The 27283-nt window shown below is 39.7% G+C and overlaps 1 protein-coding gene across 3 annotated transcripts in view; it reads right to left on the bottom strand.

Moving 5' to 3' along the window:
• Positions 1-27283, bottom strand: part of AKAP6 (A-kinase anchoring protein 6) — a 401429-nt gene that overhangs the window by 5185 nt on the left and 368961 nt on the right. For all 3 annotated transcript variants that reach the window (XM_070358705.1, XM_070358707.1, XM_070358706.1), the window contains exon 13: positions 4213-7625. In XM_070358705.1, the coding sequence (XP_070214806.1) occupies positions 4254-7625 (3372 nt within the window). In that variant the 3' untranslated portion in view covers positions 4213-4253. The remainder of the gene's footprint in view (positions 1-4212; positions 7626-27283) is intronic.

Below are 27283 nucleotides of genomic sequence, written 5' to 3'. Positions count from 1 at the left end.
TCTAGAATATAGCAGGCTTTTGCTTGTGGGGGTTTAAACTGAGTTCTCAAGTCTGATGTCAGGTTGCTTTATGGTCCTTCTAGAACTACTTTCATTCTTTCTGTCTTGCTCTCTTCCTCTATAATCTCGCAACCTGTTCAAGAGCCAGAAAAACTTGAGCAAATGTGGTTTGGCTGGAGCCACATGATGTTGGGGAGTAAAGGCAAGTTATCAAGAACAGGGAGAGAAAGACAGGAACAGATGGGATGAAATTTGTTACAGTAAAATAACGCAGTAACTCAAGAAAGGCATGGTGCATTGTTCAAATGCTGAGGACATGACTCATTCGAAATCTGGCCACTGAGTAGGGAATCCTTAGGTGAGGCAAATATGGGCTAACTAAATGACAGTACTTAAATTCCTCTGGATAATCAAAACTTTCAATCTGGCCCATTTGGAAAGGGTCAGGATAAACTGATTGAGACAAAGATCTGGGCTGTGTGTATGTGTGTGAGTGTGCACATGTGTGCGCCTGGGAGTGCATGTGAGATGGGTGATGCCCAATAAAATCTTTGATATTTAGCGTGGCAGGGCTCGTTATTCTGAAGTGCTAGGAAATTAAAACCACCTCACATCCAACAGAACTTTGATTTATTAAAGTGATTTAAAGGTAAATATAATAAGATCACATCTATGTTGTTTAGGGAAAATTAATACACTACCACCAAGAGTAGTTTCCTAAACTGCTTGGTCAACTTTGGGTCATATTAAACACTTAATGTCATTCCAAATAACAGAATAACAATTTGTTGTGTACATGAGAACTGTTGCTTTCAGAGCTTTCTGAGTTTATAAAAACTGAGTAGCAGCACTGTTTACGGTATATATGTATATTTGAGCATGCACAAATACAAGTACTTGCCTAAAACCCAAAATCTATGGCCCTCTAACTCTTTGCAGACTGATAAAGTAGGAAAGGCAATAAAGCTAAAAAAATTCTGATGGAAATATGTACATCTTAAGTAAATACAGCACCCTCCCACACTAAAAAAACCCCAGAAAATCAGAGAAAAACCAAAGGAAAAAAACAGTATACACTGGCTGCATGTGATGAGTTTAGTTTTTGCATCACAGGATTTACCCAGCCTGAAGTTTAGGGTTAAATCATTCACCAAAGGTCAGAGGCTTATGATGAGGATTATGAAGAAATAACTGTCAGAATACAGCAAAAAGATTAGTGCAAAGTACATCTCTTAGGCAGGTCCTAGGAGGCTCTCCAGACATATATGCTTCCTTCAAATTAGGCAGAAATATCTGGATCTATCCAGTTACCTTTCTTTGATGTGATTTGCTATCACTGACCCCTCTGTTTGTAGAAACATGATACAGAGATGAAAATAGTGAACGGCGCAGCAGTGCACCTGGAAATCAGTGCAAATGCGCCCTGTGTTAGAGCAAGTTACAATGTCTCAAACAGATCCAGTGGGCTTTTAATTAGAACACAGTAAACGAAAAACTTGTTCCCAAAATTTTGCCAAAAAGAAATGTTTGTTTCTCTTGAGGACTATAACTGCTATTCTAAGTTACAGCTCTTCTAGAAGACATTACAATCATTTCATCCTCTGAGAACTTATTTCTGGTGGAAAAAACCCAAATTTGGCAAACTTCATTTTCCTGATAAAAAGGGCATCCCAAGTGATAGCTTTCAAATGGCTTAAAAAAGTGGAGTTTTTCTTTTTGCTTTTCTGAATCTTAAAGGGAGAACAATGACAAAAATTAAGCTTTCATAGACATGAAACCTTGACCTCATTTTAACATGTAATTTTACTATGCATTCCTGACATTCAACACAGAAGGTGTGTCAACATTTTGAGATTAAATAACTTGTCCTGGTTGGTAGTATTTTAACAATATGTGAATACTTACACCCAGGTACCCGGCATTAATGACTGGTGAAAAGTTTAGGTATCCAGATGTTCTGTCTACATGAAACTGAGAACACTGAATAGGCCCGGTAAACATGGCTACCTAAATGGCCTTAGGCTGATTACAAGTCACTTGGGGGCGATGTGAGTTCTGCAGAAATAAAATCTGGCTGCTTCTCCCATTGCCTGTGATTGGCCAGGCATTGAACCGCAGGGGCTCCACAAAATATTGCTAACTGGCAGGCGGGCTGGCACATAATTTTACACTGTCCATGCCTGTAAAATTGTGGGGATTACACAGATCCATCAGCATATTCCCTTCCCCGAGTCTAAAGATGGAGCTTCAAGTCATTACATTTCATTTCAATTCTGTATCTGTATAGGGGAGAGGAAAAATCCCCAGGACGTCAAAAAGGAAGGCGTGCACCCCAGAGGTTTCTCCAGTGCCAGAGCTTCTCAAGACCAGATCTCGGCATGACTGGTGATTTGAGGGTCACCGTCACATAAGTCTGCACCCAGAGTGGGGTTGCTTTCAAGCCTTGATCCCCTTTCAGAAAACAAAAATCAGCCAGGCTCTACCGGCCCTTCTGTGGAGGTTGGCAGAGCTGGCAGTACAATTGGTTCTAATAGAACTTGTTTTGAGGCAGCTTATGGAATGGCAGTTATTCTCCCTTAATGGTCAGTTTTACTGCATACTGATGGAGAATGTGATTATAGGGTGGACATGTTTCACAGAAAATACATTTCTCTCTCTCCTACTTTTGTTCTCCCTTGCAGCCAATTGTAAATAGAGTCTGAAACACAGAAAATTAGTTGTGCTATATTAGTAAGTAGGGCTGCTTTCCTACAATTTTGCATACTGAGTTTATTTTTAGGGTATATATATGGTATAGATTCCCCCCTCACTCCCCATTTCTAGCAGCTCTACACAGAATCACACATTTTAATGAGCTGAGGGCACAGGTGTTGCAGGAAAAAAAATAATGATGTTTGCCATTCATCTTTCAAATTAAATAATGTGTTTTTAAATAGTAACTTTTTTCATAATACATTATGGGAACAACATTATCTGTCACATTTTAAAAGATGTATTTGTAATAAATGTAAATTACTTTTAGAAAATCAGTAATTAGGCTCATCAAAAAATAAACAATCTGCCACAAAAAAGATAATCTTTAGCATAGTTAAGTATAATAACTGTTATTTGAATAAGTTAACAAATTAGGGTAGATTGCTTCTGTAATTCATTTCCTATAGCACGAGTTTAGGTTACTGCATTAAGCTTCTGGAGTAGGGGGTGGAAATGGCAGTCAGTACCTCATACTTTGGTGAAATACACCTCTCACATTCAAAAACTCACATTTTCTTTTTTAAACTTGATTGAGAAAGTATATTCATCACTGAGGCTTAGAAATGGGAAATAACAGAGTTTCGGTGTCACTTTTAGAATTGTATCATCCTATCAGAATTATCAATCAGTAGCTGTTTTATTAAACACGAAGAGCAGAATGACTTTCTTTAAAAAAACAACAACAAAAAAAAAAAACACGGATGGAAATCAGCCTGTCACCTTCAGGCAAAATTCAAAAATTCTGTTTTTATCAAAACGCCATTAACTTGTCATGTATTCTCTCCGCATTTGCTTTTGGAGCCTGTTCTCAGTCTCTGTGTGGATAAATAAAAGCCTCTTCTTTAACATCAACTTTCCCCTCCTGTTTGAATCCTCAGACTCAGTCGTGATTAGGACCTGTGACAGCACAGCCTTCCACCAGGGAAGTAAATGTGATGATAGTTACATTAGACAGAAGCGTAAAAGGAAGGCCCAGATCCGGAGACGCAGCTTTAACTTAATCACTGATCATCTCTAGGCACTGAAGGGAGCAGGCCGGGCACAGAAGCTGAAGCGGGGAGCTCTGTGTGTGCATTCTGATCAGAGGGGATAATTGCAATCTGGAGGAGAACCCCCTTTCCTCCCTTAATGGAAGAATTTGAGGCTCTACTGCATTTGACTACTTCCTCAAATTTTTGATTCTTCTTGGCATAATGATGTGATAAAGGTAATGCTACTAAAAATGTCAATGGTGACTGTTTTTCCCCCCTTTTGCTTCACAGTTACTTGCATGGTTGGGGGTATTTCTTCCATCTAAATGCCTTATTCAGGTAAATATCTGCCATGACCAGCCATCCTGACCAGTCCTTTCTCTTATTATAGCTTTGTTGACTAAAACTCATATTTTAAGTATGTCTATATTAAATATATATGTGACAATGTATTCAATATATATTAAAACATGAGGACTATACGTACCTTTCAATGAGATGATTTTCATGCTTGGAGAGGGTTACCTTCTACCTATGCATATTTCTATGTCGTTCTTCATGAAGGTTTAGCAGATTCTCTTCACAGGTTAAAGCTGTGGGGCTGGGATGCCATGCGGCCTTGTCCTTTGGCTGCTTCGCCTTCGAGGAGAGTCTGGGAACTCCAGATGGGGCTGAAGAAGCACTGTGTTCTTCTGGCCTTGCAGACTCACCTGGGTTTTCTGAACTCTCCTTTTCACTGCCCAGCCTTGAAGGAGTAGTTACCTCTGCGCTTTCTCCATGGACATTAGAAGCTTCGGGTAAACCATCCACTTCCTTTCCTACATCACCTCCTTTTGGAGGACTTGAAAGGGCCACCGTGTCTGCATTACTGGCGAGGAGGGAAGTATCGCTGAACCTGGAAGAGCCTGCTCCTGCTAGCAGGGGTACTGCAGCCTCGGTGGGATCTGCAGGTTCATTTGGAGGAGCATCAGAGAAACAGGGCTTGTCTTCAGCAGGGTCCTCCTCAACACAGGCCTCGAAGAAGTATTCGGTGTCCTCCTTGTCTTCTGAACCAGAGTCAGTCATGTCTGTTGGCAATGGAGTGCTGCTCTTCTCTTCAATGTAATTGGTGACCTCCCCACAATCACTGTCATGAGAGGAGAGAGATAAGTAGGAATAAAAGTCCCCTTTTCTTAGCTGGATGGGCCGATGAGAATGCTCCAACACCTTCTCCTTGATTTGAGTTAATGAAGTAGGAGCAGTGACCTCGTTTTCAGGTTGAGATTTACATTTCAGGGCTGTTGAAGCCATGTCAATGATTTCCTTAACAAAGTCGTGTACTGAGCAATCTTCAGCATCTTTTTGATGAAAAATGTCTGGTTCACAGTCACAACAGGAAACGTTGTCACTGGCGGCAACATTCTCCTCTGTTTCGTTTTGTTCACGTGCTAGGCAGCAACCAGGTTTTCCAGCCATACTTGGTGCATTATTAGATGACGATTTCAGTACATTGGAGTCCTGTCCATTGATAACACTGGTTTCTGAAGGCAGTTCTGGACAAGATTTCTCAGTGGGAGTAGAAGCAGCACTCTGATTTTCAAAATGGTGGTGGCTTTGACATTTCTTTGGGACATGTCTAGCCATTTGGGGAACAGACTCCTTCCCAGCAATATCTGATTCATCTGAGCCATCCATAACTGGTTTGCACTTACAATGCTCACTCTCTGAAATCCTTTTCCCAGCTGAACCAAAACTTTCTGATTCCTTTGAAATCTCATTCAGTTTGTCCTTCTGACTTTCTGGAATGCTTTCAATATTGCCATTTTCCATGTCTGCCACATATGGATCTTTATTAACTGTGAAAATATTTTTCTTATTTTCACCTTTTGTCCCTAACTCACGGGTGTGGGGTAAATTCTTACTATTCCCATTATTTTCAGAGAGATGTTTTATTGAGCCATTGAGAAGGGTCTCAATGTTGAGGGTGTCTGAGGAATTGGTCATCTCACTACTACTTACATCCTTATTGCCCTTGATTTCATCACTGAGGTTACACCTTCTCTTATCTCTTGTCAAGGAAAGCTTGGGTCTAATCCAGGTCTGCAGCTCATTCTTTATGTAGTCCAGCCCAGACATCACGTTGCAGTCTTCATAAATTTCATCGTCTGTTGCAATACTGGAGTCATCATCCTCATCTTTGACGCACAGCTCTTCTTCTGTTAAGGTGAGTGTTGAGCTGGAGAGGAGGTCACTGTCATCTTCATCATCAGTGCAGGCAGAGGTGCAAGAGACATTCACGATCATGCTGACATTGACATCACTTTCATCGGCCACTGAACGAGGAAGGCGCTTCCTGAATGACACATTCGATTCTGGGATCTTGTTCTTGTGTAACACAATATCCTCCGAGCAAAGAGAAAGCTCATCACTGCTGCTTAGTTCTGTAAGAGATGCTGGTGAGTCTTCATTAATAGAAGATGCCATGTCCAGTGACAGTTGGCCAGGGAAAGACATCTTTTGGGAACAGCTTTGAAGAGTGATATCGGAAACACTTCGCTTTATCTTCTGCTCTGAAGGGCTCTGGATATTCTCCAAACGATTCAGGAGATCTAATGTTCTTTTACTCAGTTCACCAACTGAGCCACTGCTCACACTTAAGTCCCCGGAGCTGTGACAGCTAAAAAGATCTTCATTGCTTTTATAAGATGTCAACCAACTTTCTAAAGAAGTGCTTCGCTGGAGGCTGTCACTGCCATTTTTAAAGATGCCCAATGCAAATAAATCACCCCCCGGAGAAAGAGACTCAATAGACGAACTATGAGATAAAAGAGAGAGCTGTCTGGCATTCTGCATGCCAGTGAATGTCTTCTCTACATCACCACTTTTATATGAACTGCGATCCATTTCATGGGGTGCACTTGCCAAAATCCTTTCATGGGGAGGTGCATCTGGTTGTAACTCTGTAGCCTGATGTTTAGATTTGCAGGATTTTTTATCAAAATAAAAACCATGAAGCAGAGGATCCTCCACATGTGCTTTTTCACTTTGTGACTGTTTCATTATCATCGGTAATTTGAGTTTTGAGCCTTGGAGGTACGAGTAATCATAAAATGTAAACACATCATGTTTTCCTTGTAATTCTTCTCCCAAACAATCAGGGGTATGTTTGGTAACACTGTTTAAATCTCCAACTTTTCCATTTACACAACCCACTGGTGAAATGGGTAACTGAGAGCTATTTGGGAGCTTAATTCGTTCCTCCTCGTCTTTAATCTTTTGCTTTAACACGTTAACTGCATCTCCCATTTGTGGGTCCAGATGTTCAGTGTCAGGGTTACTTGGGGACCCATCCACTGCATTGAGCAAGCACATTTCAGAGTTGGTGGTGGTTTCGGTGTCTCCTTCACTGACAATTCCACTCTCACTACCTGAATTTTGGCTCATGTCTCCTCCATGGCATGGGCAGGGCTTCACCAAATTGGAACCCCCTAGAAGATCTGGCAAAGATTTGGTAGATGAAAAGGAAGAGTCTTTGCTGAGACTCTTAGTTAAAACACTAGGCTGTGTCATGCTAGTGAACTTTGGATTGTTTTTCAGGAATGGGATGTGGCTGTCTTCATAGAGTTCAACATTGTGGAGGCTGTAGACCTGGTAAACATGTGGACTGGATGGAGCAGTGATACTTGATGCAAACTGAGATGCCCCGTGGCCACCTGCCTCTTCTTCATAACTCGGGTTCTCACTACCTGTCTCTTTAAGGTTTAAGGAAGGCATGACAGGTTGGGATTCTTGATCAAGGTCATTCGATTCTTCGTTCAAACTAATTAACTTGTTACTTATGTCAGTTTCATCCCATTCCAAGGCATCCTCACTCGTCCCATTTAGGTCCATCAAGCCAGGATCAATCACATTCAAAGCCTCCTGTGTAGGAGAAAGGAAAAAAAAAAAAAAAGGCAGAAGAATTAGGGAACACAAGCATGAAAATTTCATCCATTCAAAATCTCTTGGAAGAATCAGGAAAGAAATTTGCCCCAAGCATGAATTTGAAAGATAGCATATTATCAACTCTATTCCTCTCTGGAATAACATCTAAAATTATTGAAAGAGGCTTTTCTATCAATAGTAATTTGTCACTGGGGGCAATAACATAGATTAAAATGTAAGATTATTATAGTCAAATATGTAATTTATGGAATTAACTATTTCTTATTGATTTCTTCTACATTTTTAACCTTGGATTGGGTGAAGATAAAACTGTCAGGTAAATAAAGGTAAAAAGAGGTTGGCCTGTAACATCTTTTAAGGTACATTCACTCTAATATTATCACAGTTCTGGAGTGCATAATGGAGTACTATCTGCACCCACATATGGTGAAATCCCCTCTTGCTTCTGGTTCCTGGGTTCTCCACTTGATGCAGCTTCTGGGAAAAGAGAAGAGAGTTGTAGCTATCTGTAAAGCCATTCACTGGCCAGAAGCTCTCATAGGTCTATCTTTTCCACTGCCTTCCCTTTAGGGTTCCTCCTCTTCAGAATGTGACCCTGTTCCCGATCAGACCCAAGCGGAGCACCATCTGACTGGTTTATTTACCCACATCTTCCTGGACTTGAGTCTCGGGCCCCAGTACTGCAGGGTAGCTTCTGAGTCATTAGTCACTGTTCTCACGGCCTCTCTCTTCCCTGGTCTCTACCACAGAGATTCCACTTTGATCCTTGATCCCTTGTTCACTTTTCTCATACTGTCCCTTTATAAAGTCCAGGCAGAAACCCCCCCCTCCAGCCCAACTCCAGCCCTAGAATAACAACTCTCTGAGCACTTCCTGACTCCATGAATGAAGCAGCCCAGATTCTCTTAGGCAGCTTTCTGCCTGCACAGTTGGGTTCTTGTTCTTACCTTGGATTTCTTGATTTTTACCCTCTTTGGTGGAGCGTGACACATTCTGGGACACAGAAGCTGAATGGGTTTGGCATGGTCTTGGGCAAGTCACTTAACCTTTCTGGGCAGTCATCGCCTCACACCACTTTTTCAAGGGGGTCAGCACTGTCCATCTTCAGAGATTATTCTGAGGGTTAAGTGAGCTAATGCTTGTGAAGGGCTGAGGAGGCAGTCAATATAAAGCAGCTGGAATAGTCAGTGCGTGGAGAATTGCTCTAGAGTGGCCTTCAGTTAATTCATAAAGGGTTTTCCAGGCCTACCTCATTCTCTCCTCATCTTTCCTTTCAATTTGCTCTTAAAATCACAAGGGATTCATGACATGGTACACAGAGAGAGGTGTCTCACTGTATTAACAGGTCAGCATATCTGCATTACAATTCAGAATTATTTTGACAGTCTGGTTGAAAAACAGGCCATGGTGCTTTTCTTCCTCAGGAGTGGGAAAAAGGCTTCGCCAGCAGCACTCACAGTGCTCTCCTAAGAAGCGCTCAGTCCTTCCTGAAACCACTAGTGGAAGGATACCACAAGGACACATGAAGCACAAAACACCCGTGAGCACTGCATACATACGTAAGAGACTGTCTGTATAGCCTGCTTAAGTTTAAAAGAGTCCAGATACAAAGTAAACATTAATTGAGGGATATTCTTAAATTTTCTAACAGAATCTTTCCTACCAACGTTCCAGCCCTTAATATAGTTCACCAGCCATCATCATGCTCGCTTAGGTGTGGGGTACGTTCACCATGATGACTTTCTGTTAGACTTTCTGTTTATTCTTTGCTTGCTGATAAAGGAAGTACTAATGACCAGTTAGGACGACTAGTGAATTTTAACATCCTTAGCTGTAGAAATAGTCAGTCAGTCTAATCAAATAGTACAGTAATTTCAAATACTATCTTGGCAACACTGGACTCTGAGAATGCTAATAAATAACTGCATTTGTCTTTCAAAAGAGCTCTCTCTGTAACTCTCAGGTTGGTTTTAACATTTAGAGGTACAGATTTTCGTGAGGGTCCCAAACCCGGGGGCTCACTCTGGCTGCAGGAACCATGCCACCTGGACGGGCACCAGGAGCTGAGCCCAAGGGACTCCTGTAACTCGGACTTGCCCTCTGTGACATGTTTTCTGACCGAAGCCTGCCTTTGTGGCTTTACAAACGCAAGCCCACAAAAAGTATAAAACTCGCATGGCAGCATCTACAAGAACAAATCTTTCACTCAGTAAAGTAGTTGGAGTGGAAGATTTCCATAGAAGATTCAACTTCTGTCTATAATATTGTCCTTTTCCTTTCCTAATTCTTTCTTCCTATAAATCTCTTAACTTGATTGGAATTTCAAAAAAGTTTTTAAGTCAACTCCGGGGAATATCTGACAAGACCCATTAGAAAATCATTCACTTTAGACTTTACATTTTACATATTAAAGAAGAGCTGATCACTCTGCCCTCGTTCACTCTTTTCTGTTATGAATTAAATTCTGTCAATATTTTCAGTAAAATCTCCATTTCTTCAAGATTTAACCTCAAACATAAAATATACCCTGAGGGTAAAAAAAAGTAGGGAAAGTTTCCAAGAGGAAGGACATTTACAACATTTATATAACTAAAAAGTTGTCTTCAAAAAAAAGACAAATGTACAGAGTGATATAACTGGCTGGAAAGTTATTTGGTCAAATGTTCTCTTTGAGGATAGCCCAATATAGCAAATAATCCTCAAGCTAGTTAAGCATTTTTTATTGTTTTGTTTTTCTAGAGGAATTATCTGGTGCTTTATAAAATATCTCAGATGTTCCCTGTCTTTGATAAAGTGATAAATAAAACATGGATTTAGAAAAAAAAAACCTAAGAATATTTGTGAAACCAAGAGGATGGTGAGTAGTACATGAAGTTCCAATAGAGAGTCTGCCTTTTCAGAGATAATTCTGAATTAAACCCATTTGTGCAAAGGCTTTTCATTCATAAACCTGTTTCACTGGTGCAGAATTCTGGCCTAAACCAAGGACTCTCTGTATTTAATTACACACAGGTGTGCATACACACACACACATACACACATACACACACACACACACATCTTTGCAGATCTGCTCAAGACCAAGTGGAATTAATTGGTGTTACTTTGTTTTGTTTTTATTCTTAGAGTTATTTATGTTAGTGTAATATAGACAGAGAAACTAAAAGTGGCTGGAAAATAATTATGATGATGATGACAATGACCAAGATTCCAATTGCAGCAAGTAATACCTATCCAAATTAACTTCCTTCTGCACTTGCATGACTTTGAGTCAGGTATCCCAGGACTTCACCTCTAGGATTTTCTTAAAATTTTAAGTTAAATGGTAGATTTTTATAAGTGATGAGAAACACATTATCAGCAAAAGAGTGGAGATGAAGGAACCTGACATTCTATAAAACAATAATCCAACAGAGATCTGATATAACTACCTTTGGATTCCTTTAATTTCCTTTAAAGAGATGCAACTTTTGGAAAACTAAGGTATATCAAAAAGACTAGGATGAACTGAATGTTCCAGTCAAATTTCTGGTGCTTAGAATAGACAAAAGCATCAAGAGGTCTTGCCATCTGTGTTCCCCTATTTATTCCAGATCCAAGAGTTCACTAAGCAAGACCACTTACAAAGCCCTGGGAGGAGCGGTTTATTTGTGGGAAAGTAGACTATAAACAAAAACATACAAATAAAAGTATCAAAAACATAGAGAACCATAACTGAATAAAGATAAGCATATTTACCCTAGAGCAAAAAGCAGAATACAGGGAAGTTTGGACAGGAGGGAGAAAATGATATATAGATAAGGGTGGGGGGATCAATTTAAAGAAGGGAAATTCTACCCTTAATATACTTACTCTGCTTTTTTGATGCAATATTTTCCCTAGCACCACCTCCTCCAAATGTAAAAAACCAAAGTGTCTGATCATTAGATGCATAATTATTTTCCTAAATTAGATAGGTAGAAATTTTTCAAAAGCATCAACAACTGTAAGAAAGAGCCTAGTCCTTAACAAACAGACAGCTTTTATGAGAATTCAGAGCTTGTAGTACTCTGCCTTTTGATGGGCAGAGAACAGATTCAGAGTTAGCAAGGAGAAATAAAGATGAAAAATAAAATAGGATAAGAAGCAAAAATGTTCGCTGTTTATCAACCATTGTGGGATATGGAGCAAACAGATCTGGGTATGAATCCTGGGTTGCCCCCCTTTACAGGTTAGTAGTATGATCCTGGACAAGTAATTTAACATGTGTGCCTCAGTTACACCATTTATGTTCAAGATAATCAGAGCATATTGTGTCTATCTTAGAGACTGCTGGGAGCTTTAAACGAAAAGAAGTCTGTGAAGTCCTAGGGGGAGGGCCTGGCACATAGTAGGGATATAAGGATAGCAGCTATAGCAAATACTGTCTGTGAAAATAGAGGAGGACAGAGTAGCTGAGTGTTAAATAACCCTATCAAGGTTTGCATTAAGACTGGTGGTTGGTTGACTAAATTCTTTAGCGCAACTACATGCCTGGAATCCAATGAAATCAACATCAGTCAGGTCCCTGACTTACTCCCATTGCCCTGGAAATGGGGGGTGGGTTTGTCTTTGCATGCCCCCCCGAGCATATTCCTCAGGAATAGCCAGATGAGAAAAGATGCCTGCCCAGCCCTCGGCAGGCCCTATAGCTCAAGGACTTTCTATTTCCAGAAAATAATCTTTTTTTCAAAAGGCAGGTCCATTGTCTGTGAAATTCTATCACAACTGACACATTAGAGCAATCAAATCCTGCTCACTATCTATCAGATTGACAATAATGTTAGAGTAACTTGTCTCAGCTCAGAAAATGCTTTGAAGGTCTATCTCACACTAATGATCAAAAACTGTTGCTCTTTTTCAATAACAAAGCTGATCAGAAACTCAAAACAGACAAGTAAAACCCAAAGTCAGCTCACAAATCTCACTAAAATGAGTACTGACGTGAACATATTTCCCAGTCTTGGCTACACAGATATTCTGAATTAGATGAAAATGAAAAATCCATGAGATGTTGTTTTAAAGTAAATTTAAATCGCCTTACTTTTCAACAGGAACCAGGGACAAAAGAGAGTTTGACATTGTGAATCAGGGGTTTTCCTCTTAGCTGTAAGCTCCATGAGGGCAGCAGCTGCTCTGTGCTGTCTCCATTAGTGCCCTAGCACCTAAAACCGTGCCTGGTAAGAAGCAGGTTCTCAAAACAATTATTTAATGAGCAAACAAAAGACATGTCTGTGGTCTCGTGAAATGCTGAAGAACTCTGGGAAAGGTCTTTAGGATTTTTTGCCATGACAAAACCACGTGGAGAAATGTTTGACTTTCTAACTGGAGCTACTTCTCAGTTAGGAGCTAGCAGCCTCAAAAACATTTTGCTTGGTGAAAGAAGCCAGGCACAAAAAGTCATATATTGTATAATTTTATTTACATAAAATACCCAGACTAGATAATCCATAGAGACGGCATCAAAATTGGTGGTTGCCAGAGACTCGTGGGAGGGGAGAAGGGGGAGCAATTACTTAATGGGTGCAGGCTTTCCTTTTGGGGTGATGAAAATGTTTTGGAAACAGAGGTGATGGTTATGTAACATTGTGAATGTAATAAAAAATGCCACTGAATTGCTGTGTTTAAATGATTAATTTCATGTTATGTTAACTTCACCTCAATTTAAAAACAAAACAAGCAAACAGCAGTCCTCAGTCCTACTGAGTTTTCTGAACCTGTAACACCATCAAACGTAACAGGACGTCGTCACTTTGTTGAGGGCCTTGCTTACAAAAATATTACAACAGATATTTCTGAACTCATGTACCTCACTGCACATATATTATCAATAAAGATGATTTTTTATTCCAGGCTTCTTTGGTCTGAATGCATGTTCATCACTCCTAGAAATGTTGAAGAGAAAAGCATCCTGTGGATATTACTTCGGGCTTCCCAAGTGGCATTCATGGTAAAGAACCTGCCCACCAATGAAGGAGACATAAGAGATGCAGGTTCAATCTGTGGGTCAGGAGGATCCCCTGGAGGAGGGCATGGCCACCCACTGCAGTATTCTCTCCTGGAGAATCCCATGGACAGAGGAGCTGGAGGGCCCTGCAAAGAGTCTGACATGACTGAAGTAACTCAGCACACACACAGTACTTCTCTTAGTTCAACTTCACTCATTCAACGCAAAAGTCTCGTGAGAAGAGTGTGATCAAAAGAGCCCTTATTTGCTGAGTCTGCCACAGGATCACCAGTGACCTTCTCACAGCCCAGACCAACTGATCCTCCTTTGCCCTTATGTTACTTCATTCTTCCGCAGCATTTGACTCCATTTTTCTTGAAATTTTCTCCTCCTTTGATTACCTTGATGCTAAGCCTCCTCATAAAATTCATGCAAGCCAACTGTTAAATGACAGTGTGCCCCACAGTTCTGTCTTGCTTCTTTTCACCCTGCAGTCGCCCCTGCCCTAGGTTTAGCCACGTGAGGCCTGACTGTCTATGATTCTGAAGGTTTACAGGCCACACTGAGGAGAAAGGCATTCAGAGAAAGAGTTGGGGCGGGGGGCGGGGGGACACTGCAGGACGAGGGAACAGTAAGAGGCAAAGGCAAAGGGAACCAAGCTTTGTGGGTACCTTCAAAGGAAGGATGAGCAACCTGAAAAAGGAACACAGCAGGAAAATCCAGGTAGGACTGGTGTAAAACTCTGGGACCTGAGAGAAGACTTTGAAAGCAGTGGGTGGTTACGAGTGTTACAGAAGCAGAGAGGACAAGAAGAGAGGCAAAGCCAGTGAATTAGCGAGAAGAAAGTCATTTGCCTTTTGAGAGGGAATATCCTGGAGGCTGGTAGGAGAGGAAAGGAGCACAGGATACGCTTGATAGTAACCTGAAGAAATCTAGGTTCCACAGTAAAACTGCTATTGAGATTGGGAACCTGGTCCTACCAGATGCTATTCACCACCTTCCTTGTCTTTCAGCACCAGTCTTGGCAAGGGAGCACAAATGGGGAAACCATGGAGGCCACGGAACATACAGGAAACTCTTTAATTCTTCTAACACCTCTTCCCTCGATTCTAGTAGCCCATCCTGACTTTGGGCCTATTTAAAACAAATAAACAAAAACCCTTTTTAAAATTTTTAAATAAGATTTTGTGTGTAAAGAACAGGTTGCCAAGAACTTTGAGGTTCTATAAACGAATGATTGTGAGGTTGTAAGAAACAATTCCATAGAAGAAAGAAGGATACACAAACTAGAAGCACTTCTTTCTATAATTTCAGTCTTACAGTGCTATTTTGACTAAGAAGCAACACTTTTGTGCCAGTAAGTTAAAGAAACTTAGATACTGTCAAAATGTTGACATAACTCTTAGGTGTAGTAACCTCAGCGTTGGTGTTTTAAAGCTAGGTAGCAACCGACAAATGCCTTGCATCAAGTTATTTTTTAAAACAAATTAATTACTATATAAATCACTATTCATTAAGCATCTACTGTAGGAAAAAGTTACTTTCCCATGCAACTCTGAAAGTTTCATTAGAAGTAGCTAGAAAAATAACTTGCTTCTACTGGAAAATAAATTGTTTTATCTTAAATATTGTTTTATGTACAAACATTGAAATTTTTCTTATATTCAGAATAGAATGAATAGGAAAACTAGTTTATTTTTCTCTTTTTAGTCACTATTCTGTTTTCCAGAAAATTTTCCCCAGAGTTTCAAGAATGTGTCTACAATTAGGATTGCTTAAAAATGAATTTAAAGAACTTGGGAAGAGATTTTTAAATAAAAGGAATATCTTTATCTGATCTCTTCAGTACTGTGTAGAACTGAAACGAATAAAATGAAGTACAAAAAAAAAGTTCAATATAAAGTTTTAAAAACCCAATCACAATAAGATGGTGGCATTTTCTACATTTTATTTACGGCTTTGTTGCTGTTGTTTAGTCACTCAGTCGTGTCTGACTCTTTGCAAGCCCATGGACTATACCCCACCAGGCTCCTCTGTCCATGGGATTTCCCAGGAAAGAATATTGGAGGGTGTTGCCATCTTCTTCTCCAGGGGATCTTCCTGACCCAGGGACCAAACCCATGTCTCCTGCATTGGCAGGCAGATTCTTTACCACTGAGCCACCAGGGAAGCCCCTATCTCCTACTGCTATATGGTAAACCTATTTGGATGACAACAACAAACCCACATGCGAAGCTGCATAAAGAATTTTCCCCCTAATGATAATATCTGGCCCCATTCTTCTGTCATTGTCCTGTTTGGTGTTTGCCTTTCGACTGTCAAGAGTTGAGATAACATTTGAGTTTTGGGCCTTGGGATGTAATTTTTGCTTCTCCTTTACCTTAGTGAAAAGTACAGTCTAGTTCCTTCCTTTATAATAAGGATCTCCCATTAATAAAACCTACAATTTAAAAAAACTTGTAAACCATATTTGTGGTAAAGGAGGGGTGAACAGTTCTGTAAACAAATGAAGTGTACTGACATAGTATAGGAGTTTCCAACTTTCACACTGAATTCTATGAACACAACCAGAGATAGCTTCATGTACAAAGTGAGCTTTGCTAACACGCTGAAGCCTGCCTGAAAAGTCAAATATCAGCTCACGGAGTTCACTCACACCCAGGATCTGCGTCCTTTATGAAGCACATATTAGTTGAGGGAATGCTGTGTCTTTTCACTCTCAAAAAGTCCACATTAAGAACAAACACTGCGTTATCCCTATTTTTAATGGTTTGCTTGTCTTGTTTGTTTCTGCTGAATTCTAATACTGTGATTACAACTCACCATTCAGAGAAAAAAAAAAACTAAAAAAAAAAGTTGAAATGACTAAAAATGGTACATATCATTTAATCTCTTTTCCATCTTAAGTCAACCAAACTTATCTCTTGCTTTTCTCAGTTATTCACCTGATTGGCCCAATGTTTAACATGATTAACTGGAAGGTCAGTTATGATTTGTTTTCTTAAAGGATTTAATTTTTCTTTCTAAATCTGATTTGATTTGATTTCAGTTCAGTTCAGTCGCTCAGTCGTGTCTGACTCTTTGCAACCCCATGAACTGCAGCACGCCAGGCCTCCCTGTTCATCACCAACTCCCGGAATTTACCCAAACTCATGTCCATTGAGTTGGTGATGCCATCCAACCATCTCATCCTCTGTTCTCCCCTTCTCCTCCTGCCCTCAACCTTTCCCAGCATTAGGGTCTTTTCCAATGAGTCAGCTCTTCGCATCAGGTGGCCAAAGTACTGGACTTTCTGCTTCAACATCACTCCTCCCAATGAACACCCAGGACGGATCTCCTTTAGGATGGATTGGTTGGATCTCCTTGCAGGAGGGATCCCTCGAAGGGACTCTCGAGAGTCTTCTCCAGCACTGCAATTCAAAGGCATCAATTCTTCTGCACTCAGCTTTCTTTATAGTCCAACTCTCACATTCATACATGACTACTGGAAAAACCATAGCCTTGATCAGACGGACCTTTGTTGACAAAGGTCTCTGCTTTTTAAATATGTTGTTAGGTTGGTTATAACTTTCCTTCTAAGGAGTAAGCGTCTTAATTTCATGGCTGCAATCACCATCTGCAGTGATTCTGGAGCCCCCCAAAATAAAGTCTGACACTGTTTCCACTGTTTCCCCATCTATTTCCCATGAAGTGATGGGACCAGATGCCATGATCTTAGTTTTCTGAATGTTGAGCTTTAAGCCAACTTTTTCACTCTCCTCTTTCTCTTTTATCAAGAGGCTCTTTAGTTCTTCTTCACTTTCTGCCATAATGTCATCTGCATATGTGAGGTTATTGATATTTCTCCTGGCAATCTTGATTCCAGCTTGTGCTTCTTCCAGCCTAGTGTTTCTCATGATGTACTCTGAATATAAGTTAAATAAGCAAGGTAACAATATACAGCCTTGACATACTCCTTTTCCTATTTGGAACAGTCTGTTGTTCCATATCCAGTTCTAACTCTTGCTTCCTGACCTGCATATAGGTTTCTCAAGAGGCAAGTCAAGTAGTCTGGTATTCCCATCTCTTTCAGAATTTTTCACAGTTTATTGTGATTCACACAGATTAGATTTACAGTTCTGTTTTAGTAGTCTCCTCTAAAGACAGCTTCTTTTAGACTTAAGGAAAACTGAGAAATCTCACAATTGCTAGAATATCTCCCTTGAACTACACTGTTCAAGAACTACACTATTCTACATAAACAAAGAATGGAGAGTATAGAAGTTATGCTTGATGCTTGAAAAGTTGCTTGAAATTTCAGGATGAATTTTCCTAGAAGGTAGTAAAGGTCTTTGAAGTAAGTTTCCAAGAGATTTTATACTTCTGATTCCTAGAGTACTTAGAAATGTTAAAAATGTAGAATCCCTGGGTTATTTTCTTTTTTGAGATCTCAAGGGAAAAATACTAAGGCTTCTGAGATCTGATTAGATAGAAAAATTCACTCTTGACTGGAACAGAAGCTCTGGTCCTGGGTTCTCATGAAGGAAGCTCTTGAGAGTTTTAAATGTCAGGACCTTAATTCAAACTGTAACCCAAATCAAAGGTTTCCAAATCAAAGAAATGTAAATTTCATTTTAGAGGAAAAATGATCTCAAAATGTGAATTCATTTTGTAAATTAAAAAAAAAAAAAGAATATTAGAAGCTTCAGTTCAGTTCAGTTCAGTTGCTCAGTCATGTTCGACTCCTTGCGACCCCATGAATCACAGCATGCCAGGCCTCCCTGTCCATCACGAACTCCCAGAGTTCACTCAAACTCACGTCCATCGAGTCGGTGATGCCATCCAGCCTCTGTCATTCCTTTCTCCTCCTGCCCCCAATTCCTCCCAGCATCAGGGTCTTTTTGAATGAGTCAACTCTTTGCATGAGATGGCCAAAGTACTGGAGTTTCAGCTTCAGCATCAGTCCTTCCAATGAACACCCAGGACGGATCTCCTTTAGGATGGACTGGTTGGATCTCCTTGCAGTCCAAGGGACTCTCAAGAGTCTTCTCCAATACCACAGTTCAAAAGCATCAATTCTTCAGCGCTCAGCTTTCTTCACAGTCCAACTCTCACATACATACATGACCACTGGAAAAACCACAGTCTGGACTAGACGGACCTTTGTTGGCAAAGTAATGTCTCTGCTTTTGAATATGCTATCTAGGTTGGTCATAACTTTTCTTCCAAGGAGTAAGTGTCTTTTAATTTCATGGCTGCAATCACCATCTGCAGTGATTTTGGAGCCCCCCAAAATAAAATCTGACACTGTTTCCACTGTTTCCCCATCTATTTCCCATGAAGTGATGGGACCAGATGTTACGATCTTAGTTTTCTGAATGTTGAGCTTTAAGCCAAGGGTCACCTTAATCTCTTAAAATCCTTTTCAATGTAAAAAATAACTAAAAATAATTTCAAACCCTAAACTCTTCAGATACGGGCCCCTAGTGGCAACTAAGAGGATATGCTGAGCTTATAGTCCAGAGAGGTAGGGCATTATGGCCAGTGGAGCTAATTACCTAGGCCAGACCTGCCTAATTTGCTATTCCAAGCAGGCAACAATGGTAGCATTTGCGAGTTATCTCTGCTTTGCTTATAGTCAGTGCAGAGTGAGGCATACTTTAATTACATAAAGCTTGGCTACTTTTTTTCTTAATAAATGACAACTAATCAGGGAAGTATAAAGCCAGGTGACCTCCATGTTTGTGTGCTAAGTCGCTTCTTCATGTTTGATTCTGCATGACCCCATGGACTGTAGCCCGCCAGGCTCCTCTGTCCATGGGATTCTCCAGGCAAGAATACTGGAGTGGGTTGCCATGCCCTCCTCCAGGGGATATTCCTGACCCAGGGATCGAACCTGCTTTTCTTAGGCCTCCTGCATTGGCAGGCAGGTTCTTTACTACTAGCATCACCTCAAAAATATTTTTCAAAGGCCTAGTCTATGCAAGACTTTCTCCTGGCAGATGTCATCGCTGTTATTAGGAAGAGTGAGGAACAGTTACACAGAGATCCCTTATGTTTATCCGCTGGTAGGTTCTATATTACGGGTAACAAAGGTTTTATTTTATTTTTTCCAAAATTAAAGTCCTTCCTCCCATGAAATTAATCATTTTCCCTCATTATTCAGTAAAACCACTAGATGAGCTGCGACTCCATAAACTTTAGGAACTCATTTATTATGTTGTCTGATCAGACCTTGCGTTTATTTACACAGCGCACCCGTAAAACCCAGCTTTCATTAGTGTTGGGGAGGCAGGGCCCTGCCTCCTTTGCTGGGAAGGTGAAGCTGGAGAAGATAATTAACCATGAAACAATAAGGAGGCTTGCTGGGTAAGCAGTAGTGTGAAAACAGTTACTCCTCACAAAAGAGGGGAAATTAGCTTGCTGAATAAAAAAGGAAGTGTCAGATTGAAGACTGAAAGGCCTGCCAACAGAAGTAGATAGCTCTATGCATCATTAATGAAATTTTTTAACACTTAAACACCACAGCTGTCCACATTTAAATGCATGTAAGTGCCATGTGTTTCCAGAGATTAATATGCATGTTAAAATATTTCTTTCCTCCTTAAAATCCTAGATGTTGTCTCTGTCTATTTCATTTCACCTACTTCTTTTACCAAGAATAAAAATGCACTAGCTTTCTCAGCGCTGTGTCCTCATTTCTAAAACCCACGTATACTAAGCATCCCGGAGATGGGCAGCATGCTCATTATATTTTTAACAAACACATTATTTTACATTCATAATACTGATATTTTAGTAAATAGAAAGTTTGTTTTGATTTTGCTGCTTTACAGAGTGAAGACTTATGATGTGCGTTTCCTTTCAAAACTTCCTCCCAGAGCATTAGTGCTCCCTGAAGCAGCCCCATTTTGGCAGAAATTCAGTTCTGTGCAGTGCCAAAAGAAATAGAATAAACAAACACTGCTCCATGCAGCTGGCGAGATAATTTACATATTACTGCACACCAAACATGAAGACCTGAATATGGATTAGAGCTACGGTGATGACACAAATGTCATATAGATAAAGAGAAACAAAATCCAACACATCGTTGTTTATTTTACTGCTGCTACTGTATGAGTGCCACTCAGAAAGAAAAAAAAATGGAGGAATCGCTTTTTGAAAATTGGACTCCTTTCCTTATTTGAAGAGGGTTCTTTCAGACTGTAAAACAAGAAAAGAGCTAAAGGGTGTAGGTTATTTTGGATCTCCTAATATTCTGTCCTTTTGTCTTGTGAGTTAAGCCAATTTTAATGTACATCAGCTTGGATGAGGAGAATTAGTGATCTGATAAGAACAACCTTTAATATATAAAGACACCTGAATTCCTATTTAGACTTTTTCCTGCCCTTGACAATTTTAGTTGAGCGCTGTGCTCTTTGACAGTTTAAGTTCCATGAATGGAATCCTTGGTTAGAGAGATCCAGAAGGCCATTTGGGCCCATTAAAGCTCCATCAGGAAACACCATCCAGTGGATAGAACTTGCCTAAAGTTCTCAGCTAACTTGTCCTTATTCCTGCGTGTTAGTTGACCTTTCATGTCCATATCTAGATGTATAAGAGTACAAGGAAGAAGGGACATGGCTCTGGATATTTATTACTGTAAGTCTTTTTCCAGTCCTTGGAGATGACAAGAGCTATATAAAGAGCTAAGAAAGTAACACTTGACAAATGATGATAGTGACAGGGTGAGGAATAAAGAAAACGTAAAATATTTGAGCTAACACCAAATTAAAAATTCTTTATCTTGCATTGGACAGGGTTGACCTTACAGGCAAAAACTGCTTTAAAATGGGATTATCCTAGGAGCTTTCATGACATTGTACAGGAGACAGGGAGCAAGAGCATCCCCAAGAAAAAGAAATGCAAAACAGCAAAATGGCTTTCTGAGGAGGTCTTACAAATAGCTGTGAAAAGAAGAGAAGTGAAAAACAAAGGAGAAAAGAGAAGATATTCCCATTTGAATGCAGAGTTCCAAAGAATGGCAAGGACAGATAAGAAAGCCTTCCTCAGTGATCAATGCAAAGAAATAGAGGAAGACAATAGAATGGGAAAGACTAGAGATCTCTTCAAGAAAATTAGAGATACCAACAGAACATTTCATGCAAAGATGGGCTTGATAAAGGACAGAAATGGTATGGACCTAACAGAAGCAGAAGATATTAAGAAGAAGTGGCAAGAATACACAGAAGAACTGTACCAAAAAGATCTTCACAACCAAGATAATCATGATAGTGTGATCACTCACCTAGAGCCAGACACCCTGGAATGTGAAGTCACGTGGGAGTTAGGAAGCATCACTATGAACAAAGCTAGTGGAGGTGATGGAATTCCAATTGAGCTATTTCAAATCCTGAAAGATGATGCTGTGAAAGTGCTACACTCAATATGCCAGCAAATTTGGAAAACTCAGCACTGGCCCAGGACTGGAAAAGATCAGTTTTCATTCCAATCCCAAAGAATGCTCAAACTACCGCACAATTGCACTCATCTCACACGCTAGCAAAGTAATGCTCAAACTTCTCCAAGCTAGGCTTCAATAATATGTGAACCATGAACTTCCAGATGTTCAAGCTGGTTTTAGAAAAGGCAGAGGAACTAGAGATCAAATTGCCAACATCCGCTGGATCATCAAAAAAGCAAGAGAGTTCCAGAAAAATATCTATTTTTGGTTTATTGACTATGCCAAAGCCTTTGACCGTGTGGATCACAATAAACTGTGGAGAATTCTGGAAGAGATGGGAATACCAGACCACCTGACCTGCCTCTTGAGAAATCTGTATGCAGGTCAGGAAGCAAGGGTTAGAACTGGACATGGAACAACAGACTGGTTCCAAATTAGAAAAGGAGTATGTCAAGGCTGTATATTGTCACCCTACTTATTTAACTTATACACAGAATACATCGTGAGAAACACTGGGCAGGATGAAGCACCAGTTGGAATCAAGATTGCCGGGAGAAATATCAATAACCTCAGATATGCAGATGACACCACCCTTATGGCAGAAAGTGAAGAAGAACTAAAGAGCCTCTTGATGAAAGTGAAAGAAGAGAGTCAAAAAGTTGGCTTAAAGCTCAACATTCAAAAAGCTATGATCATGGCATCCGGTCCCATCACTTCATGGCAAACAGATGGGGAAACAGTGGCTGACTTTATTTTAGGGGGCTCCAAAATCACTGCAGATGGTGACTGCCACCATGAAATAAAAAGACGCTTACTCCTAAGAAGAATAGTTATGACCAACCTAGACAGCATATTAAACCTAGTTTAATAGTTATGACCAACCTAGACAGCAGAGACATTATTTTGTCAACAAAAGTCCCTGTAGTCAAGGCTATGGTTTTTCCAGTAGTCATGTATGGATGTGAGAGTTAGACTATAAAGAAAGCTGAGCACCGAAGAACTGATGCTTTTGAACTGTGGTGTTGGAGAAGACCCTTGAGAGTCACTTAGACAGCAAGGAGATCAAACCAATCAATCCTAAAGGAAATCTACCCTTAATATTCACTGGAGGGACTTGTTGAAGGTCCAACTTTAGCCATCTGATTCGCAGAGCCGACTCATTAGAAAAGACTCTGATGCTGGGAAAGATTGAGGGCAGAGGAGAAGGAGGTCACAGAGGATGGGGTGGTTAGATAGCATCACAGACTCAGCAGACATGCGTGTGAGCAAATTCCAGGAGACAGTGGGGGACGGGAAAGCGTGGTGTGCTGCAGTCCATGGGATTGCAAAGAGATGGACAAGACTGAGCAACCAAACAACAACTACTACTACTCTTGTCTAAGTGTAAAAGCAAAAGGAGAAACCAGAGCCATGTGAGAAAATCTTGTTAGATATCATTAGAGTTTAATAGTCAAGGAAAGTTCTTCAACATTAAAGAAACAAATTATTTGAAAACAGTCAAGAGAGTTGGAGTTATTTTACCAGGTGAGTAAAAGGCTATATTGGAGCTTATTTTCTATTGTATTTTGGAAGTTACTAAGACTAGAACAAGGAAAAAGTTCTCTATTTTCACAACTCCAAACTAAAAAAACAGAATTACACTGCAACAAGAGAAAGTAGGTAAGATATACCAGAAGGATTTGTTTTTAAAAGGGCAATTAAACATTCTCATGGACCGCCATGAAAGTCTACAAAAAATCTATCCCTAGGCTTTTCTAAAAACAGAAGAAACAACAGCATGTTTAGGATAATCCTACACACCACTTTCGAAACACGCTTCCTAAAATAAATCCTTTCATTGCATTACTCCTCTCACTAAAATAAAACAAATAAACAAACAACTTTCAGTGGTTACTGTCTCCTCAAATTATTTTGACTGATTTTTAAGGCATTCAATCATTTGGTCATATAAAAATGACTGAAATTTAATGTTCGCCAAAGGCGATCTTCCCTGTGCCTCATGAATATTTGCTGCTCACTTATGTCACCATGTCTGTGCTCATAGTAGGCATTCAATAACTTTTCTTTTGAATGAGTGAATGAATGAATGCAGTTTCTAGTACCCTTACCAACTATCTCAAAATTCAGTATTAAACTCCTCTATTTTTTTAATTGTTTTATTTCTTTTTTTTTAATTAATTTTATTTTATTTTTAAACTTTACATAATTGTATTAGTTTTGCCAAATATCAAAATGAATCCACCACAGGTTCTCTGAATACTGAGCCCTCAGTGATTTCCCTCTCAATTCTTTTTTTTCATTTAATTCTTATTCTAGTGACAGAACCACACAATTTACTATTAACATTTGCTTATTTAACAAATGTTCATTAAACACTTCCTACATATAGTTCCCAATCACTGAGCAGATAATAAAGGTGAACTGAGCACAGACTCACCTCTCAAGTAAACTCGCAGCTTTGTATTTAGTTTTCTAATTGGTACTGTCATTTTCAGCCCAAACACAGCTCGAAATCATGATTGTCTCATCTATGTCAATATCTTACTATATCACTTCATATAGCTTGCCAATTCCTTGAGACTGAAGACCATATCCTGAACTACTTCTGTGTAGACAAATCTCAGAACAGTGCTGAGCACAGAGCAGATACTCAAGGAGCAGTTGTGATTACCTGCCTATAGGCCCAGCTCCTTCCAAAACCATGATCCAATGGAATCAAAAACAAACCACCTTGGCAAATAGGTTAAATATTCAGAATCCAAAACTTGCATAATCAGCAGTGATACACTGATAGTATTATGGTTATAAGAAAATATTTAACCTACATAAAAATAACTTTAGTTATTCTGACTTCAGGCCCATGGGCCTGCCTGTATCATTTTGCACTGCTATACTCCTCTCTACAAAAAGTAGCCTTTTCAATATTGGTATTTCAGTTGTAACCCCTTGGATGACTAAACATAGAATCTTTTCTTTGATAGTCAGCAAACTTAGTCCTTTATAAGTTAAAAAGTCATAAGCATAATTCAAGTGAAACAACGGACCTAAAATAATAGCCATATATAAAAAAGAAAACTAGAGTAAATCTGATCTTTCTATAGTAGGGTAAGAAAATTATTTGACGCTAGTGGCATTTCCACTTAAATGTTTTCTCTTCAACCAAAATTTAAATGTGACTACTGCTTCATGATCAACGGGTTGGTATTAAGGCTTAATACCTATTATTTCTAGACCAGTGCTTCCCAATATTCTTAAGATATGACATATAGAAAATGCTGATATAAACTTACATACTGAGAAGGAACAAGAGACCACTCACTGCAAAAGGCAAATAAATGGCAAGGTTTCCTTCCAGGCCCATCCTGCCTTCCTTTCCATACCAGGAGGGAAAAGGTTTCAATATTTTAACACATCTCTAACTGAATCACGGGACATGGGAAGGCAGCTATACATGAGATAAATATAATTAGAGGTTTTTTTAGTTGAGAAAAACATAAATACATGGGGAGGTAGAGAGACAGGTTAATGAAGACACAATTAATGGCAGACTGATGTAGGAAGGAAAAAAAAAAAGCATACTAAAGCACTTCATGGCAAATAGATGGGAAGATTTTATTTTGGGGGGCTCCAAAATCACTGCAGATGGTGACTGCCACCATGAAATAAAAAGACATTTACTCCTTGGAAGGCAATTATGACCAAACTAGATAGCATATTAAAAAGCAGAGACATTACTTTGTCAACAAAGCTCCCTCTAGTCAAGACTATGGTTTTTCCAGTAGTCATGTGGATGTGAGTGTTGACTATACAGAAAGCTAAGCGCCAAATAATTGATGCTTTTGAACTCTGGTGTTGGAGAAAACTCTTGAGAGCCTCTTGGACTCTCAAGAAGATCTAACCAGTCCATCCTAAAGAAAATCAGTCCTGAATATTCATTGGAAGGACTGATATTGAAGCTGAAACCCCAATACTTTGGCCACCTGATGTGAAGAGCTGACTCATTGGAAAAGACTTTGATGCTGGGAAAGATTGAAGGTGGGTCCAGGAGAAGGGGAGACTGAGGATGAGATGGTTGGATGGCATCACGGACTCAATGGATATGAGTTTGAGTCAACTCCGGAAGTTGGTGATGGACAGGGAGGTCTGGCGTGCTGCAGTCCATGAGGTCACAAAGAGCCGGACACGACTGAGCGACTGAACTGAACCGAGAATACTCTAGGGCTTCCCAGGTGGCCCTAGTGGTAAAGAACCCGCTTGCCAATGCAGGAGACTTAAGAGACAAAGTTCCATCCCTGGGTTGGGAAAATCCCCTGGAGAAGGAAATGGCAACCCACTCCAGTATTCTTGCCTGGAGAATCCCATAGACAGGGGAGCCTGCCGAGCTACAGTCCATAGTATCACAAAGAGTCAGACATGACTGAAGTGACTGTGCACACATGCATGAGAATATTCCAAAATTAATGAGACACCAAAATAATGAGCCAGGAAGCAGGATACAATAAATAAATACACACACATACACACACACACACACACACACACACACATACACACAGGCATATCATATTCAAACTCCAGAAGACCAAAGACAAAGAAAATCTTGAAAGAAGTCAGAACAGGAAGAAAACCTCACCAATAGAGGAACAATGACAAGAATTACAGCAGACTTCTTATCAGAAACCATGTAAGCAGGAAGAAATAGTAACAAAATATACAAATTATCAAGAGAAAAAAATCAGTAATATACAATTCTATAGCCAAAAATTTCGCCTTCAAAAGTGAAGGAGAAGTAAATATTTTCTTAGACAAAAACTGAGGGACTCATTTTCAGCAGACCTGCCTTGCAAGAAACATTAAAACGAGCTCTTTGTGAATAAGGAAAACTATATTGGTAAGAAACTTGGATCTGTATAAAGGAAAAAGCACTGGAGAAGGAATAGATGAAGGTAAAATAAAATCTTACTTATTTTTATTCTTAACAGATCTAAATGATTCACAGTAATGTCATAGGGATGGGAAGGAAGAATTAAAAATATTCTGTTGTAAGTTATCTGCACTATACATGTGAAATAATACAGTGTTATTTGAAGATAGGCTTATACTGTAAGCTCTAGGACAGTGACTAAAAATTTTTTAGGAAAAAGTATAATTGATATGCTAAAAGAGAAGACCAAATGGAATCATATGAAATGCTCCATCAAAATAAAAGAAAACAGAAAAAGGAGGGAAAAGAAACAAAGAACA

The sequence above is a fragment of the Bos mutus genome, chromosome 21 (assembly GCF_027580195.1).
Source record: "Bos mutus isolate GX-2022 chromosome 21, NWIPB_WYAK_1.1, whole genome shotgun sequence".
NCBI classification, from domain to species: domain Eukaryota; kingdom Metazoa; phylum Chordata; class Mammalia; order Artiodactyla; family Bovidae; genus Bos; species Bos mutus.
This window is presented reverse-complemented; position numbering and strand designations above follow the sequence as displayed.